Here is a 20,747-nt window from a genome sequence, read left to right on the forward strand (position 1 = left end):
GCGTCAATGAGCCAGTGGGCGATCCTCTGCTTGGAGACAGCGCTTCCTTTCCGCTGTGCACCAAAGCAGACAAAGAGCTGCTCAGAGATCCTAAAGCTCTGCATGCGATCCAAACAGATGCGTAAAGCGTGCACCGGACACAGCAATGAAAGGGCTGGGTCTGCCTCCTCCTGGGGCAGCGCTTGCAGGTTCACCACCTGGTCCCTAAATGGGGTCGTGGGAACTTTGGGCACATAGCCCGGTCAGGGTCTCAGGATCACGTGAGAGTAGCCCGGACCGAACTCCAGGCACGTTCCGCTGACAGAGAACGCTTGCAGGTCTCCTACCCTCTTGATGGAAGTGAGCGCAGTCAGGAGGGCAGTCTTCAAGGAGAGTGCCTTAAGCTCAGCTGACTGCAAAGGCTCAAAGGGGGCTCTCTGTAGACCCTGAAGAACTACAGAGAGGTCCGATGAGGGAACGAGGTGTGGTCTGGGGGGATTTAGCCTCCTGGCGCCTCTTAGGAACCTGATGATCAGGTCGTGCTTCCCTAAGGACTTACCGTCGACTGCGTCGTGGTGTGCTACTATGGCGGCAACGTACACCTTCAAGATGGAAGGGGACAGCCTCCCTTCCAACCTCTCCTGCAGGAAGGAAAGCACTGATCCGACTGCACATCTCTGGGGGTGTTCCCGTCGGGAAGAACACCACTTAGTGAACAGACGCCACTTAAAGGCATACAGGCGCCTCGTAGAGGGGACAAGGAGCGTGAGGTCTGAGAACCACATCTGGGTGGGCCAGTAGGGTGCTACCAGGATGACCTGCTCCTCGTCCTCCCTGACCTTGCACAGGGTCTGTGCAAGTAGGCTCACTGGGGGAAATGCATATTTGCGCATGCCAGGGGGCCAGCTGTGTGCCAGCGCGTTTATGCTGAGGGGGGCCTCGGTCAGGGCATACCAGAGTGGGCAGTGGGGAGGATTCTTGGGAGGCGAACAGGTGCACCTGTGCCTGTCCGGATCGACTCAAAATCAGCTGGACCACCTGAGAGTGGAGTCTCCACTCTCCCCTGAGGGTAACCTGTCATGACAGCGCGTCCGCTGTAGTGTTGAGGTTGCCCGGGATGTGAGTGGCTCGCAGCGACTTGAAGTGCTGCTGACTCCAGAGGAGGAGACGATGGGCGAGTTGTGACATACAACGAGAGCGCAGACCGCCTTGGTAGTTGACATATGCTACCGTTGCCGTGTTGTCTGTCTGAACTAACACGTGCTTGCCCTGGATCAACGGCCGAAACCTCCGCAGGGCAAGCAGAATTGCCAACAACTCGAGGCAGTTGATGTGCCAATGTAGTCATGGGCCCGTCTACAAGCCGGCGGCTGCATGCCCATTGCAAACAGCGCCCCAGCCCATTTTGGAGGCGTCTGTCGTGACCACGACGTGCCTGGAGACGAGTTCTAGGGGAACACTTGCCCGTAGAAATGAGAGGTCGGTCCAAGGGCTGAAAAGACGGTGACAGACCGGCGTGATGACCATGCCATGTGTCCCACGGCCCATTGCCCATCTCGGGACTCGAGTCTGAAGCTAGTGCTGAAGCGGTCTCATATGCATCAACCTGAGCGGGGTGGCCACCGCTGAGGATGCCATATGCCCCAGGAGCCTCTGAAAAAGTTTCAGTGGAACCGCTGTTTTCTGTTTGAACGCCTTCAAACAGACCAACACCGACTGGGCGCGCTTGTTCGTGAGGCGCACTGTCAAAGAGAATGAGTCCAACTCCAAACCGAGAAAAGAGATGACTCTGAACCGGGAGGAGCTTGCTCTTTTCCCAGCTGACCCGAAGCCCCAGTCGGCTGAGGTGTGAGAGCACCAAGTCCCTGTGTGCGCACAACATGTCCCAAGAGTGAGCTAAGATTAGCCAGTCATCGAGATAGTTGAGAATGCGAATGCCCACCTCCCTTAGCGGGGCAAGGGCTGCCTCTGCGACCTTCGTGAAGATGTGAGGAGACAGGGACAGGCCGAAAGGGAGGACCTTGTACTGATATGCCTGACCCTCGAATGCAAACCGCAGGAAGGGTCTGTGTCGAGGAAGGATCGAGACGTGGAAGTACGCGTGCTTCAGGTCTACCGCCACGAACCAATCTTGATGCCGGACGCTCGCCAGAATGCGTTTTTGCAACCACATCTTGAACGGGAGTCTGTGTAGAGCCCGGTTCAGTACTCGCAGGTCCAAGATTGGCCGCAAACCACCGTCTTTTTTCGGTACGATGAAGTAGGGGCTGTAAAACCCCTTCTTCATCTCGGCCGGAAGGAAGGTTCTATCACGCCCTTCCGTAGGAGGGTAGTGATCTCCACGCAAGGTAGCAGCGTTTTTGTCCTTCACCAAGGTGAAGTGGACACCGCTGAACCTGGGCAGACACCTGGTGAACTGAATCGCGTAGCCGAGTCGAACGGTCCGGACCAGCCATTGCGATGGATTGGAAAGCGCAAGCCATGCGTCCAAGTTCCGCGCAAGGGGGACCAAAGGGACAACGTCGTCGGATGTACCAGCAGGTGGGGCCTCACGGCGGGGTGGAGCTTGAGGTGCCACACTATGTCGTGACCGTGCTGAGTCATCGAAGCACTTACCTGGCTCCTTGTGACCACCCCCGGAACAGCCTGGGATGGGGGAGGAAGAGGCCTGTCCTCGTGACCCGTGGAGACTGGTCACATCGGGGGCGGATTTGTGCCACATCTGGGCCAAAGCTGCCAAATAGAGTGGTGGACAGTGGTCGTGATGACGGCTGTGCACACCGGATACGTGACCCAGGGAACAAGGAAACTGCTCTTGCTGAACTCTTGAGGACTGCAGCCACTTGGGCATGCAGCACAATTAAATGCAAAGGTAACAAAAAGATGGAGAGGTCTGCTTACCAGCTCCAGAGCAGCGGGTTTCGTTGTCCCTGGGTCGCCCATCTCAAGGGCGCTTTGAAGCCTTTCACGGGTTCTGGGCGGCTGCGAGACGGGTGGCGTCTGCTTCCTGTGGTGGGCTCCATGCCGGGGCCAGGCTGAGGGGCGGGCTGCATCGGAGCTGGTGCAGTCACCGCAGGGGGACGCCCTTGGTGACGAGTAGACGGGGTGCAGGATCTTGAGCTGCGCCGAGGCAGGATATGCCGGATAGCCTCCGTCTACTGCTCCACCGTCGAGAACTGCTGGGCAAAGTCCTTGACGGTGTCGCCGAATAGGCCAGCCTGGGAGATGTGGACAGCAAGGAATCGTGTCCTGTCGGCCTCACCCATCTCGACCAGTTTGAGCCAAAGGTGGCGCTCCTGGACCACTAATGTGGACATCGTCCGTCCGAGAGACCACGCCGTGACCTCCGTCGCTCGGAGAGCGAGGTCGGTTGCCGAGCGCAGTTCCTGCATCAATCCCGGGGTGGAACTACCCTCGTGCAGTTCCTTTAGCGCCTTAGCGGAGGCGGCTTGTCCAGCACCATAGGCCTTGGCCGTCAGAGACAACGTATACCTACAGGCCTTGGAAGGGGGCTTTGGGCACCCGCGCCAGGTGGCGGCGCTCTGTGGGCATAGGTGCACCGTGAGTGCCTTTATCCACCGGGGGATTGCCAAATAGCCCTTGGCCGCCCTACCATCGAGGGTAGTGAGGGCAGGGAAGCTGAAAAGATCGGGATCGGTCAGTAAAAAGTGCCTCCCACGACCTTGTCAGCTCTTCATGCACTTCCGGGAAGAAAGGAACGGGGGTGGGGCATGGCTTTGAGCGGCGCCGCGAGCCCAGTAACCAATCATCGAGCCGCGAGGGTTCAGGGAACAGCGGAGGGTTCCATTCTTGCCGACACTTGCGGCTGCCCGGGAAAGCATGTCGTTATCGCTGCGTCAGCCTGTGACTGGGTAATCGTCCCCGAAGGGAGGAGCCCAGCTGAGGCTTCTGCGTCCAACTGGATGAGCCCCCTCTCCGATGCTGCGCTCGAGAGCTCATCACTTTCGCGGGCTCCGAATAAGAGGTCGAAATCGCCGTGAGACGAGCCAGCGGACTCATCCGGAAACCCGATCAGGGCAGACGAGCATGCTGGGGAATGGGAGGTCCGCGGGGGGATACCCGACAGAGGCGGTCAAATTGGGGTCCCCAAATCGCCCCCAGTGCTAGCCGCGCTGGCCTCATACCTGTGGGTAAAAGGACCAAGGCGGGGAGCCTCTGGGGTGGCTTGCTTTCTTACGGAGGCGAGCCGCGACCGCATCGTTGCCATGGACATGTCCTCGCAATGAGAACATGACCATCCACGAACGCTGTCTCCGCGTGAGCAGTGCCCAGACACGAAAGACAGTGATCGTGACTGTCAGAAGGCGAGAGATAACGAGCGCAACCAGGAATAACACACAATCGGAAAGGCATCTTTAAAAAGACGCGTCTTTTAGAGAAATATACTCTTTTGGAGAAATATACTCTTATTTCTGCCGAAGCGCCCAGGGGCATTCTCTGCAGTGCACCAGTGCAGAGGAGGGAGAAGACGCTGAAATGTGCCGTCAGATCCAGCAGAGGTGAATGAACAGTCGTGGGAATTCAGCTCAGTGAGCATGACCGTTCGGCTCCGAAGAGAAAATCTGAATGAGTGGTTGTATACCAGCTCCTTTTATACTCGTATATCCGGGGGAGTGGCATACAAATACCACTCGATAATTTTCATTGGCCTTTTATCAAAGACCAGAGGTGTCTCGGGCTCCCAAGAGTGACCCCTAATGTCACTACATCGACACAACTTCGAGTGAGTGACAGATAGGGAACTGTGGGTGTATTGTATGTTAATGAAGTGGCGCAAAGCACAATTTGCTATTTTCCTGAGAAAGACGTTTCAAAAGCAGGTCTGTTTTCAGCGTTAAGCCTGAACTAAGCTGGAGATTCCACCAGTAGGTGGTAATAAAGTTCCTGTCCAAACTCTGAATATATAGTGGAACATCAAATGATGTCCCTGACAATCACCATTTTATGAAACAAAAATGTATGAGATTTGTGTTAAACTATCTATAGGTCATGGTTTATTTTTCAATTATTATTATGTTTATATTTACAGTTGTATTTATGATCTAATTTGTAGTGGTATTTTTCCACTTGTTGCCGTAGCATGATTTTTAAGTCACCACAAAAGATGAAAGAAGTTGGAGAGGGTAAAATGTTCAGATTTGGCCAAAAAAACTATTAACGATTATATTTTCATTTAGTTTTAAATGTAATTTTAATTTAGAAATATTTTTGATTATTATTTTTTGTTTTTTAAATAAATGAATTAAAATTTTCTAAATCAAAATTGACCCGTATAAGTGAAGTGCATGCCGATACAATCACTGTTAATACTACTAGCCATGATTTATGTGTCAGTAGATGAAAAGTATGCTATTAATAATACTTCCTATATGATATTCTCTATAATTTAAGAAGGTACATCCAAATCCTGATGAGAATCACATGTTCTATGCTTATAAAAGGAGCATGTCACTCTCGTAGAAATATTTCTAGTCTTCTAATTCATTCCAACCAGTCCATTTATACTACCAACTGCTTATGAATGTGCTGTCTTTGTTTATATCACTGGTGTTTGACAGAGAATGGACTATAGGATACAGATGTTCCAATAACAAGAGAAGAAACTCAGAATTAAATTGCACTTGGCCCAGCCCATTAGCGCTTTGTGCGTAAAATTTCATCAAACCCATTTGTGCCTAGACTTAGCACATGCTTGCACGAAAATACCAACATTTCATGGCCATGCCTACTGACTTTGTGCTTATGACCTAAAGCATAGCACTGCGCTTAACGCAAACACTCTTAAAATATGGCCCATGACTTGAACCAGCCACTTGGATGTATTTGCCCCCTATAAATTATTTTGTGTTTGTTATTTCAAAATGAGATGACATCTATTTGTTTCAAATCATCAATGCATAAATGTCAAAAAGATAAGCAAATTAATTTGCTTTTACTGTATAGCTAAAAAGAGGAAATTTCCAGGGAATCTATAATAACTCTGATTTAATGAGCCTTTTGGGCAATCCAGCAAAATAGTTGCCAAACCTTTTATTTGGCCATTAAGTTTCATAGAGTGCATCAGTAGACTAATTTCACGATCCTTCAGGGCTGTATAATTAATCAAAATAACATCAAAATGGAAATATGATCATATGTATTTATTTAACTGCCAAAGGCTGTGATTAAAGATGGATAAACATGGTCTCTGTGCGCTTCAGAATGAACCGGCGATGCGCTGATCTGTGCACACACGGGTGCTCATGTTTGTAGCGCAGTTCACCTGCATTGTGAAGTATTCACTCTATTCCAAACATTAGTAACCACTATAAAGTTATTATACAAATCTACAAACGCAGCACAGTAGAGTTTGACAGCGGTTCGCAAGATGCGAAACTCATAACTGTCAAACAAACATTGTACTTCCCGTTTCATAATAAAAGCTCCTGGTGAAGGTGAAATAAACACGACTGTGTCAAAATTAAAACCCCAGTTTAGGGTGAATTAAATAGGATAGAAATATATAAATTTATTTTTAACAAATCTTACCCTGAATATAATAATGATTCAGAATTATATTATAATAATAAACTTGGCTGGGTTCCACAGTAATAATTCATCTGGTTTCCAAAAAATAAGTGAAGTAGTTTTTGCACACCTTGTTCATTCACAAAGTAAAACTGTATTTGAGTAAAAGTGGTGGGAGGTAGAGGAGTTCGTTGAGGGAAGACAGTGAGACATGGCAGGCAGACTGCAGGAGGACTATAAACAAATAACTGTGACACAAAGGCACTCCAATAAAAACAGACATTGGGTGCAGGAGGTGAAGATAAAACTGAAAAACAGAGCAGAGATACAGCATCACGTTGAAAATGCAATGCCCTCCTGCTCAAGTAATGATTTAATTAATAAAAAAACTCTGACTACTAAAGACCAAAGTCAAGTTTTCTTTCCTGTGTTGACCTATTTCCTATTGAGCAAGTTTGAGTGGGATATATTGAAGAATAGATTACATCCATTTTTTAATAATAGGCTTTAGTTATGTCACAGACATGAACCATGATTTTCTACTTGCGATCCAGTTGCAAATGTCATTAGGGGAGGGGCATTCTAGAAAGCATTTCATTGGACAATAATCTGTGTAGAGCAATGTGACTCATCAATATTTTTGGTCTATAATGGTTATATCTGATGCAGGTTAATTTAGTCAACTTCAATAAGTACACTAGCATATATATGGTTTAATACTAACAGACCTAAACTAGTCTCAAGTGATATAGTTGTGACGTAGTTGCTACAGAAAATGTGCTTTTCATTTTGCATTTTCACTATCAGTTAGGTTTTGTTCACCTTTTATTTGATTTTAGATCACTTCTGGATAGGCTTAGGTTAAAGTTTTAGGTTAGTGAGGTATGTTTTACTCATTAAAACCTCCATTTAATATTCACCTTAAAAACCTTGTCTGATTCCTACACCATTTCACTCACTTTTGTCACCCCACAGTGGACATTTCACTGGGAAACTGCAGCCAAACGTGTAATGAAGCACGTAATTGCGTTTGGCAGAACTGTTGACACTGTCATGTAATGTTCATGAGATCAGGCTAAAAGCCACATGTGATGAGGAGGAGGGCGTGGCCGGGCTGTGATGGAGCATGGCCGGCGCTGAATCAGCTGGTCAGCGAAAAAGCGAGATAAAGGGGCATCTGCCGAGAAAGGGACTCGCTGCCGTCCGCCGGGGGAGACGCGAGCTGGCGTCCGCCAGAGGGCGGAGCGGTTGAGGCCAGCTGTGGCTGTGTCTCATTTGGAAGGCTGCATGCTAGGTAGGACGCGTCCTTTGAAGGCTGCAGTATACCGAGTGTCCTCCTTTAAACAAGCCTCGTTTAAACGAGACGGCCTTCGTAGGACAAACGGAAACAGAACGTAACATGGTTGCTATGACAGCACGCCACTCTTTAACAAGCAGAAGCGCTTTGAGTGAGAAGGGAACAAAGTCCCTTTAGAAGGGAATGTATGAGGTAAAATTTAGGAGAGTTATAAAGATGTAAAGAGAAAAGAAAATAGAATTTACAGGTGTATTTTAGTCTAATAATTTATTTTAATTATATATTAATATAATTATACATATTATATACTCTGCATCCATCTACTGAGGTACTTCAACTTGGGAATTAACATTCCTTGTGTTTGAACATCATATTTACGGGCAAATTGGCATAATTTTTTTAGACATTTCCGTTGAAGCAAAGAATTGTGGGTTACGAGTGCCCACGAAGGATACACCTCATGCATCCTCCGAATTCCCGTGAAAGAAGGTCGCATTCGAAGGCTGCATTCGAAGTGTCCTACTCGCTTTTCTGAAACGAGACAGCCTCGATGACCTATGCGGCCGACAAATGCGACCTCCGGAGGACGCAGCCTTCCAAACGAGACACAGCCTGTGTCTCCGCTCGCCCTTTCCCTCTCTGACCAAACGGCCGGAAAGGCAGCGTCTGAGCTAGTCAGACTGGTGGCACCCTGGCCTGAATCGGGCAGGGGAGGAGTGTGACGAGGAGGAGGACGTGGCCTGGCCGTGATGGAGCATGGCCGGCACTGAATCAGCTGATCAGCAGGACAGCGAGATAAAGGGGCGGCCGGAGGTGCCGGTTCGAGAGAAAGACACATGCGGCCACATTTGTTTATGTTGGTTTTAAGTTTACCATTAAACTTTATGCCGGTTCCCGCCTCCTCCTTGCCCATCCTTTATGTGTTACACCACAAAACTCCAATTTTGATTTCATGGTGTCTTAAAATGTGAAAAAACAAAAAAACTATTATGCTGAAACCAGAAGATGTGGCGCTCAAAACAGTTTAAACACAGTTAACGATCTGCAGCTTCATGTCAATGAAACTGCAAAAAACAGACACTCAGACACTCTAAAAATTATTATTTAAGCTGTATGATCAGAGGATCAGAGATGCATTCACACATCTAAAACTCTGTTCCTTTCTTCAACATGAGAGCACATGCCTTACAGGCAGAGGAAAAGAATTGGGTGGATGAAGCAATCGACAGTTTATACGGCAGAAGCCACTAAATGATGCTTTCTGGTTTTGGGTGAATAAAATGAGGCAGCGCAGGATGAATGGATCAGGCTCATAGTTCTAATGCGCACAAATCATCCGAAATTACTCTGAGAGCCATAGTCTCTTGCTGAGGGCGCACACTCCCTGAAATAGAACGCTTTCACTGCCGGCGCAACCTCACAAATAGCTAACAAACACCTACCCCCTGTGCCAAACCTTTCAGCAGCCTTTTATCATGCATTTACTATGCATCATATATAAAACCACTGCAACTAATTTTGCTTTATAATGCTCTTTTCTGGCAATCAGAAAGGCAAGAAACATTAAGAAAACACCTTGACACATAACCTGGCTGCGAATATTCAGCAATTCCACATTGGATTAATATTTTACATGCAGTCAAATGTGTATTAAAAAAAGTGAAATACACAGACAGGGTTTCTTTACTGTAATTGTATACACTGAGAGACCCCAGATCAGAACATTTGACAAGTGTTATCGCAGGTCACTTGTGTTATACTCTAACAGCAGGCTCACTCCATACACTGTAATAAGAAGCCCCATGTTTTCATTTAAAAGGTTTAGGTTCTTTGTTAAGTTCCATCAATAGCCATCCAGCAGCTGAAACATCTCTGAAAACATTCTTCATCATTACTTTCAGATTGCCAATGATGATTACCAAGACAAGGTTTATAGATCCAGATTCTGAATATTGTGCCTTCTCTACAAATGGATTTGTGTCTTCTTTTAGAATACCCTGCTAAAAAGACTATTAGACCTGCATTTATTTCCACGCTGCTGATTTTCCATGTTGGTTTGTTGCTAGTCTAGATGGTAAACCAGCAAAATGTACATGGTGAGACTGGTCAACCAGCATGATCAAATGTAAATTTTGTAAGTTTAATTTTGTAATTTGTTACTGTTACTCCTGCTGCTTTCCCTGAGAAGACCGGCTAAGACCAGCATGAATTTTCAGGCTGATTTATAATAGTTATAGCTAGTCTGGCTGGTTGATCACCATGGTCTTTTTAATGAAGCTGATTTATCAAGGAAGCTTTACTGGTTAAGCTAGTTACAGTAATACACCTGGTGGGACACCAGCATACCGGCATCCAAAACACAACATCTGCTGATGACCAGCCATGCTGGTCTTTTTTTTTTTAAAGCTAGCACATAATAATGTTGTCAATGTTGTCAAAATAAATGGTGTCATTGTTTGAAAAATGACAATGTATCGCATCTTGTAATTTTATAATAGTGAATGCTGTGAAAATAAAATCTATGAAAGTGAGTTCTTACAGGGCAACAACAAAACAGTGGTGCATTTTAGAAAAGTCATGAGGGTTTTTTAAAACTAAATTAAAAAAAAACTGTGTGCATGTCACATGGTTTACTAATTGAAATTAGGCAAGGGACTTGAATGGGATTTGAATGCAGTGTCCTCTTGAACTTACAGATCCAGTGGAGCAGTTGTCAGACTCCTGAATCACATCATACAAGACCACGTCTTTGACGAAGACAGCAATGGCCTTCAAGATGAAGGACACAAACAGGTGTATGTGGATGTAGTTTCGTGTGCAGTGTAGTTTCCTGAGGGAATACAAGGAATTCAATTAGCCACACAGACTGAATCTATAATATATTAAGGTTGATTAAGAGATCCCTTACCCCCTAATTACACTCTGTCCTTGGCACTAATAGTACAAAAATTATAGGCAGCTAATTATACTACAAATTAAATCTTAATTGAGCTTTCTAGTCCATGTAAGGGTTTGTTAAACAGATAATTTCCTGTGCAGCATTTCAGACACATCTCACAGAGATTCTTTTATATACAGTATATGGAGATAACAACCTCTGCGGGTCTACAATAGGAGAGAGCATAACGGTCAACAAGCATGTTACGACAGTAAGTCACGTTTGCAGATACCATATAAATGAGTGGGGAGAGCCATAAAGTGACACCTACCTGTCGCAAAATCGTCTGTGACTACTCTTATAAAACATCAATTTTTTGTAGTAAACTCCACACATAGTTCATTTCAAAAGCATTGTTTAGTGTATAACATGTTGAAGATTAGTTGAAAGGCAAAAGTGATGAGCTGTTTCCTCACAAAAGCAGTTTATTGAGCACACTGATGCATCCCTTCCATAGGCATACATTCAAAAAGAACGGCCTCTTGTCTCCTCGCCAGTGTACCACCATAGAATGTCTATGGCCGCGTTATGCTATTTTAGGCTAAGCTTGTAGGCTCCACTTTTAGAAGAGTTCTGCATCTCAGCTTACAGTAAGCAACTGAATTCACAAAATCAGATTTAAAATTCAAGGTGGCTACCAACATGCTCATTTAAAATTATCTAACATGATATGGCAGTCGAAATAAACAATTGACTGTATCTTCTGTGGGGTCGTAATAATTTGGTATGTGTGTGTGTGTGTGCAAGGTTCTGCCTATATTGTGGAGACATGATTGAAAAACCTGAAATTTCATTGTGGAGATCAGCCAACAGTCCCTGTGAAGAAAACCGAAAACATATTAAATAATGTGTTAATGAAAATTTAAAATGGTGTCTGTGAGGGTTAGTCTAAGCGGATAGAAAATAGCATTAGCTCAGTACACAAAAAAATGGTCAATGGTAAGCCCCTTTAAAATAGGGCAAAACATGTGTGTGTTTATTATTTGTGCACCCTAATTCAGTATCATTCAGTAAGAGTGCTTAAAGGAATAGTTGACACAAAAATGAAAATTCTGTCACAATTTCCTCACCCCCTTGTCGTTCCAAACAAGTTTTTGTGTGAAATGCAAGCTGCTGTAAACGGGCTTCTCTCGTGCACTCGTGAACGTGCAATGGGCGTCAAGATTTTCACTGATGAATGACTTAAATTTCAGGTTGTTTCTCAACCAAATCTATTGCATGCCTTGAGAAGGCTTGGAATGTGATGCACAAATCACATGTACTACTTTAATGATACCTTTTTTAAGCCTTAAAGTGAGTCACTATCCGCTGCCACTGTATTGAAAAGACAGACCAAGATATTAATTAAAGCTTCTCCTTTTGTGTTCTGCATAAAAAAGTAAGTCATATGCATTTGGAACACAAGGGTGAGAAAATTACAACACAATTTTCATTTTTCGGTGAACTATTGCTATAAGAACAATACAAGAATCCCGGCTAGACCTGCCTTATCCAGAGTTTGTAATTTAGGGAGGGAATCTGATATTCCAAAACATCCTGAACATCATGTCTTTAGTTTACTTTGCCCATACCTGACACTTGAAAATCAGCTGAGACTTTGTTTAAACACAGCAATCTTTCTGTGATCTAGTCAAGTTTAATGAAAAGAAGAACAGTCTAAAATGGTAGCCTTGTTCTCAAATACTGATCTCCAAATTTGTAATGTTATTCCGATGGTTATTGTTGTTGTCAATTAAGAGTTGTTTCATTCTCAATAGCTCATTGTGCAGTCTTGTGTTTGTCTACCAATTGCATTATTGAACATTCAAAGTCTGGTTGTGCCTGGTTTTTTAAATTAGAATTGGATTTGTCTACCTTACTTGGTGATTTGTTTTTCTAATAACAGATTGTAAACCAGAACAAACTAGCTGGGACATTTGGGAAGACATATATGGAAAGTAACATGGAATTAAACACTCTTAGCCCCTATTAATGAATATCATTAATTAAATAAATCGCCAAACTTGATAACCAGTGATAGAAAGTATCCCCAGTAGTTTTGTTTGTTGGGGCTTCGTTCAGGAGCGGGTTTGGTTATTAGCAATAATTAATAATTATCAAAGATAATTATTAATTATTAAAATGAACAGAACATTGATTAGAATCAACATTAGTTGATCCTTCAAATCAACAATCATCAAAGATAACTATCCATTATCAAAATCAATAGAATATTAATAAGAATTAATATTGCCAGGGCACCACCCTGGAATCAGGGACTAATAACCAGACAGTATAGCAGTCTCGATATAGAATTGTTCTCTTAGGAAAGTCGATGTCTGGAGAACATCGACATTTACAAGGGGAACAATGAAGACTTGAATCTGAGCACTGACATCCCCTGCCAGCCCTTGGCACAGGTGCATGCAGAACAATACCAAAACACTTCTATTTAAAGTATAACAAAGTTTACTGATGCAGTAATATCAATTAATAATCAATACAATGAAGTCGATAAACTTCTGACTTACAAATACAAACTAAACAGTAACATGATTAGATATGGTAACAGATAAGCCTATAATATATGAGAGGAGTGTAGAGGTGTGTGTGTGTGAATGGGTGTATGTGTGTGTGTGTGTGTGTGTGTGTGTGTGTGTGTGTGTGTGTGTGTGTAAGGAGAGAAGGAGTGCACAAAATGGCGGGCGTGGCTCTCATGGAGAGTGCGTCACGTGAGGTTTCCGGCCAGCGAATGTGGCCGGAGAAACTGGTTAATGGCATCTATCCGTTTAACACATGTCTCCACTGGTATGATAACATAGGGACAAAGCTGGGCTCTATCGCCAAGTTATCTGTTCGCCAAATGTGTTTGTGTGGGTATGTTTGTGAGGGGTCATGTGTGTGTACGGTTAGTACGAGAGAGAGAGAACAGGGCCGAAGCCGGAGAGACGGCAACCATTAGTTTTATCACTCAGAGACACGGTGAACGGCTCATAATCCATCCGCCGCAGTCGTTGGTTCTTTAATGGATAAACTCTGTGTGCCAGTCTCACCCATGATGGTGGAAATGCACAAACAGCCCAACGTGGTTGGACGACAACACAGCAAATCTCATTTGTGGTAATAGTAAATTACAGTAATACTTTTAGTATTATTAGCAGCAATGAGCAGACTCGGCGGTCCGTAAACTGTACAAGCAATAACCTTGACACACAAGAATAACACACTATAATAATCTATCTCTGCCCAGATGTAAACCTCTTACTTGTGTTGCGTGAGGACGTGGGTAGAATGTGTGTTCGTCAGTCGTTTGATTCTGACTTGGTTCCTCGAAGCTCGGGTGATTTCCTCGCTCTGTCGGCGGGTGGTACGGCGGCTGATTCTCGGCAGGTTGGCACAGAAATCAGCGAAGTCGACTCGGTTGAAGAAGGAAGAGAAATCTTCTTTCTTCACTTCTGCAGGAAAAAGGGTGAGATGCGGAGTGCTCAGCGGTCTGCTTCGGATCCGTTAGCGTGCTCGGTGGAACATGGAGAATCTCGGCTCGTCCAGCGAGATGGAGATTGTATGGCCAAAGTTCAGGTACGTACGTTACTTCCTTGGGCAGCGAGGCTACACCTGGAAGCAGCAGGGCTGCAACTAGACATGGCGAATACTGTCACCAAAGCAAGCTTAGGAACAGTCTCTGGAGTTTTGTACTCTCTATGACATCATGGTTGAGGGACGCGAAGTTGAGAGTTCGGTCCCTCAGAATTTCACACCTAGGTGTAAAATGAGCAAGGCTTGATGGGATCTGTAGTCTGTTTGGACTCCCTTTGTTTGATTTTGGCACCATTTTTGTTTATTAGGCTTTGAGCGTTTCCTACAAGCCTCAGTCAGGCTTTATGACTGTGTGTAGGCCTGCCTTTGTCTCCTATCTGAGCACATGAGGCCCAACATGTTACAGTAGTTTTGCCTCTGTATTGCTAAGAGCAGCACTTTTATTCCATATTTAAAAAAATTAAACAAAAAAACTAAGAATAAGAGTTTCATTCTTACATGTAGTCTGGCACCTACATTAATGTTTTATTAAAGTTGAAAATAGGTTTTATTAAAGGTAATGTAATTTTTCTTCCATGTTGCAATACTTTTTCCAGTACCAGGCCTCAAGTTAAGGTGGATATACAACTATAAGTAAGCTATTTGATTTGTATGTTGAAGTGCTCACACAAAAATAACTTTTCTTATTGCAACACTGCTTGGTATCACTAGTGGTGCAGATATTACACATCTTTAAATTATAGGATTTTTACTCAAGGTAATTTAAATATGTTGCAAATTGTAAGATTTTCATGTCTTGCAATTCTCCATAACTCACTATAACTTGTAAATACTTTAGTTAAAGGTCAAATCCCTGTGTTTCCATTTACTTAGCTCTCATGTGCACGCATGATGTCTCTGGTCTGCTCATTCCACACAATGTGACCTGACACTGTCAGCATGAAACTATTAGCACAGGCCTATCCTGTGTCTCTCAATGTCTGGCCATCTGCATTCTCACCTAGACATACCACTGACAGATTTGGACACTGCAAAGAGTTTGATCTCAAACTATCAAACTTTAAATTTGCTCTTATAGGAACCATTTACTTCACAATTAATAGTAGCTGAAACACTTTTCTTCCTAGTGTTAGCACTGAGTGAAGACAACTTTAGCTCTGCCTGTGATCTCAGATCTGAGTCATTCATTTTGGCACAAGAGCAAGTGTACCGTCAGGCAATAATATCCTGAGGTGTGATCTGGTCCTCAGCCCCTGTCAGTCAGTGAAAGCCTGTATCAAACTGAATTACTCTCAGTTAAGGCAGCTTAAGCCTGCAGCTCAAGTGAAGATAGTGGTAATAGACTGGATTAAAACTGATTACATTGCTGCAGAGCTGAACAGAGCTGCTCTACCATGCTGGTGACCCACATGGACCTCAATGCAGATGGGAAAGACAGCATCTGGAGTGGTGTAGTGTAGTGGTTAAATCTCAGGGCTGGTAATGAGGAGCAAGCCATGAACTATCAGCGTTATGCCCTTGAGCAAGTTACTTAAAGGGATAGTTCAGCCAAAAAATTTAATTCTGTCATCATTTACTTAACCTTATACTGTTCCAAACCTGCATGACATTCTTTTTTCAATGGAACACAATCTGAGAGGTTTTGAAGAATGTTGACGCTGCTCTCTTCCATAAATGAAGCCAAAAGGACAAAAAAGCGCCGTGGAGTACCATAAAAGTAGCCCATTTGACTCATGCACTATATTCCCATTCTTCTGAAGCCATACTCTATGATAGCTTTGTGTAAGGAACATATTGAAATTTAAGTCGTAATTCATAGAAAATCATTCCTTGAACAGTTTGTCAGCCATGGTCAACATTCACTTTCATATTGAAAAGAGTAGCTTGGACGTACTACTATAGAAAGTAGGGGTGGGGGAAAAAAAATTCTAGCGATGCATTGCGATTCTTTCTCAAACAATTCAGAATCGATTCCCAAAAGGATCAGAATCGATTCTGAGTTCAGTTTAAACTGCAGCAGCGCAGTGACGCATGCCAAAGACCGATATAGAAACAAAGATGTGCATTAAGTGCATACACTAAAGTTTGCATACATGACAACTGGTGCCCAAATGAAACTACGATCCTGAAATTCTTTCACAAACCCACGCACACAGCAATGGGATAGTTTAGCAACAGGAGAGTTTATTCATGATCACATGCCAACAAACAACATGAACTATGAGCTCGCACCTGTTATTGCACTGATTTGCACACAACGGGGGAAAACACAGCAAAAAATATTGATGAGGCAGCGGCTCGTGAGACGTGGATGATGTTTTTATTTAATAAATGTATTTTCACAGATGCCTTTCTCTACTCCTGCCCTCTCTCCATTTCATTGGCTTTTGCTAATTGCTAGTCAGGACAGTGCACACACCTGATGATAAAGGTTTAAAATTCATCGTAGCATTTGCAACGGGGTCGTGTGATCTACTCTCAGAGAAAACAGATGGAACAGTGCATATGAGATGCTTGATAAATTTCTGAAGCAACAACCATACTGAATGTACACTATATTGCCAAAAGTATTCGCTCACCCATCCAAATAATTTAATTCAGGTGTTCCAATCACTTCCATGGCCACAGGTGTATAAAATGAAGCACCTAGGCATGCAGACTGCTTCTACAAACATTTGTGAAAGAATGGGCCGCTCTCAGGAGCTCAGTGAATTCCAGCGTGGTACTGTGATAGGATGCCACCTGTGCAACAAGTCCAGTCATGAAATTTCCTTGCTACTAAATATTCCACAGTCAACTGTCAGTGGTATTATAACAAAGTGGAAGCGATTGGGAATGACAGCAACTCAGCCACGAAGTGGTAGGCCATGTAAAATGACAGAGCGGGGTCAGCGGATGCTGAGACGCATAGTGCGCAGAGGTCGCCAACTTTCTGCAGAGTCAATCGCTACAGACCTCCAAAGTTCATGTGGCCTTCAGATTAGCTCAAGAACAGTGCGTAGAGAGCTTCATGGAATGGGTTTCCATGGCCGAGCAGCTGCATCCAAGCCATACATCACCAAGTGCAATGCAAAGCATCGGATGCAGTGGTGTAAAGCACGCCGCCACTGGACTCTAGAGCAGTGGAGACGCATTCTCTGGAGTGACGAATCACGCTTCTCCATCTGGCAATCTGATGGACGAGTCTGGATTTGGCGGTTGCCAGGAGAACGGTACTTGTCTGACTGCATTGTGCCAACTGTGAAGTTTGGTGGAGGGGGATTATGGTGTGGGGTTGTTTTTCAGGAGCTGGGCTTGGCCCCTTAGTTCCAGTGAAAGGAACTCTGAATGCTTCAGCATACCAAGAGATTTTGGACAATTCCATGCTCCCAACTTTGTGGGAACAGTTTGGGGATGGCCCCTTCCTGTTCCAACATGACTGTGCACCAGTGCACAAAGCAAGGTCCATAAAGACATGGATGAGCGAGTTTGGTGTGGAAGAACTTGACTGGCCTGCACAGAGTCCTGACCTCAACCTGACAGAGCACCTTTGGGATGAATTAGAGCGAAGACTGCGAGCCAGGCCTTCTCGTCCAACATTAGTGTCTGACCTCACAAATGCGCTTCTGGAAGAATGGTCAAATATTCCCATAAACACACTCCTAAACCTTGTGGAAAGCCTTCCCAGAAGAGTTGAAGCTGTTATAGCTGCAAAGGGTGGGCCGACATCATATTAAACCCCATGGATTAAGAATGGGATGTCACTTAAGTTCATATGCATCTAAAGGCAGATGAGCGAATACTTTTGGCAATATAGTGTATGTATTCTGTAATGTATTCTGGTCTTTGATAAAAGGCCAATGAAAATTGCCGAGTGGTATTTGCATGCCACTCCCCCGGACATACAGGTATAAAAGGAGCTGGTATGCAACCACTCATTCAGGTTTTATGCTGAGGAGCCGATATAAGGTCCGGCCATTTCAGCGGGTAGTTCAGCATTGTGGCAGGAGGGACACAACGTCTCGTTCCCTCCATCAGGGAACGGAGTTTACACAAGTAACCGTGATGTTCCCTATCTGTCACTCACTCGACGTTGTGTCAATGTAGTGACACTAGGGGTCCCTATACGAAATGCCACAATTGGCTGAACTGTGTTACGTGAACTGGTGGTGTGTGGTGGGCAGACTACTACTGGTCGACACGTAACCTCCCCCAACATAGTTATGAGTGTCGAACGGCCCTTTGGGGACACGTCGACTACTCAAGAGATAGAAACAGGCTTAACCCAGTCATGGCCTCTTTTCCCCTTCTCTTTTTCCACTCCCTAAAAAAGGAGGGGGATTATCTGACTGGGCCACCAGGTCTAGTTGGGGGGTGTCCCTCCCAAGGGGAAGATACCACGGACAGATGCCACTTAAAGGCATACAGGCATCTCGTAGAGGGGGCCCTAGCCTGAGTGATCATGTCTACCACCGCAGGAATTCGCCAGTGGGGGCTGTCACGAGGAGCGTGAGGTCCGAGAACCGCGTCTGGGTGGGACAGTAGGGTGCTACCAGGATGACCTGCTCTTCGTCCTCCCTGACCTTGCATAGGGTCTGTGCAAGTACGCTCACTGGGGGAAACGCATATTTGCGCATGCCAGGGGGCCAGCTGTGTGCCAGTGCGTTTATGCCAAGGGGGGCCTTGGTCAGGGCGTACCAGTGCGGGCAGTGGGGAGGATTCTTGGGAGGCAAACAGGTGCACCTGTGCCTGTCCGAATCGACTCCAAATCAGCTGGACCACCTGAGGGTGGAGTCTCCACTCTACCCTGAGGGTAACCTGTTGTGACAGCGCGTCTGCTGTAGTGTTGAGGTTGCCCGGGATGTGAGTGGCTCACAGCAACTTGAAGTGCTGCTGACTCCAGAGGAGGAGACGGCGGGCGAGTTGTGACATACAACGAGAGCGCAGACCGCATTGGCGGTTAACATATGCTACCGTTGCCATGTTGTCTGTCTGAACTAACATGTGCTTGCCCTGGATCAATGGCCGAAACCTCCGCAGGGCGAGCAGAATTGCCAACAACTCAAGGCAGTTGATGTGCCAAAGCCCGTCCACCAGCCGGCGGCTGCGTACCCATTGGAAACAGTGCCCCAGCCCGTTTTGGAGGCGTCCGTCGTGACCACGACGCACCTGGAGAACACCTGCCCGTAGAAACGAGAGGTCGGTCCAAGGGCTGAAAAGACGGTAACAGACCGGCGTGATGACCACGCAATGTGTCCCGTGGCGCCATGCCCATCTCGGGACTCGAGTCTGAAGCCAGTGCTGAAGCAGTCTCATATGCATCAACTCGAGCGGGGTGGCCACTGCTGAGGATGCCATATGCCCCAGGAGCCTCTGAAAAAGTTTCAGTGGAACCGCTGTTTTCTGTTTGAATGCCTTCAAACAGACCAACACCGACTGAGCACGCTCATTCGTGAGGCGCGCTGTCAAAGAGACTGAGTCCAACTCCAAACCGAGAAAAGAGATGCTCTGAACCGGGAGGAGCTTGCTCTTTTCCCAGTTGACCCAAAGCCCTAGTCGGCTGAGGTGTGAGAGCACCAAGTCCCTGTGTGCGCACAACATGTCCCGAGAGTGAGCTAAGATTAGCCAGTTGTCGAGATAGTTGAGAACACGAATGCCCACCTCCCTTAGCGGGGCAAGGGCTGCCTCTGCGACCTTCATGAAGATGCGAGGAGACAGGGACAGGCCGAAAGGGAGGACCTTGTACTGATATGCCTGACCCTCGAATGCAAACCGCAGGAAGGGTCTGTGTCGAGGAAGGATCGAGACGTGGAAGTACGCGTGCTTCAGGTCTACCGCCGCGAACCAATCTTGATGCCGGACGCTCACCAGAATGCGTTTTTGCGTCCACATCTTGAACGGGAGTCTGTGTAAAGCAGTCAGTACTCGCAGGTCCAAGATTAGCCGCAATCCACCGCCTTTTTTCGGTATGATGAAGTAGGGGCTGTAAAACCCCTTCTTCATCTCGGCCGGAGGGACAGGATCTATCGCGCCCTTCCATAGGAGGGTAGCGATCTCCACGCAAGGTAGCAGCATTTTCGTCCTTCACCAAGGTGAAGTGGACACCACTGAACCTGGGCGGATGCCTGGCGAACTGAATCACGTAGCCGTGTCGGACGGTCCGGACCAGCCATCGCGATGGATTGGAAAGCGCAAGCCATGCGTCCGAGTTCCGCACAAGGGGGACCAAAGGGACAACGTCATCGGATGTACCGGCGGGTGGGGCCTCGCGGCGGGGCGGAGCTTGAGGTGCCACACCACATCGTGGCCGTGCTGAGTCCGAGGACATCGAAGCACTTACCTGGCTCCTTGTGACCACCCCCGGAACAGCCTGGGACGGGGGAGGAAGAGGCCTGTCCTCGTGACCCATGGAGACTGTCACATTGGGGGCGGATTTGTGCCACAGCTGGGCGCTCAGGGGCGGGAGACCGCCGCTGGAGCGCCATACCTGCCAAATAGAGTGGTGGATGG

The 20,747-nt window shown here is 46.1% G+C and overlaps 1 protein-coding gene across 1 annotated transcript in view; it reads right to left on the minus strand.

Annotated features, from left to right (window-relative positions):
• vipr1b (vasoactive intestinal peptide receptor 1b) overlaps positions 1-20,747 on the minus strand; it is a 140,021-nt gene that overhangs the window by 18,762 nt on the left and 100,512 nt on the right. Inside the window, exon 6 of the mRNA XM_051687777.1 lies at positions 10,499-10,634. Within this exon, the coding sequence (XP_051543737.1) occupies positions 10,499-10,634 (136 nt within the window). The remainder of the gene's footprint in view (positions 1-10,498; positions 10,635-20,747) is intronic.

The sequence above is a fragment of the Myxocyprinus asiaticus genome, chromosome 44 (genome assembly GCF_019703515.2).
Source record: "Myxocyprinus asiaticus isolate MX2 ecotype Aquarium Trade chromosome 44, UBuf_Myxa_2, whole genome shotgun sequence".
In the NCBI taxonomy this organism is placed as follows: Eukaryota; Metazoa; Chordata; class Actinopteri; order Cypriniformes; family Catostomidae; genus Myxocyprinus; species Myxocyprinus asiaticus.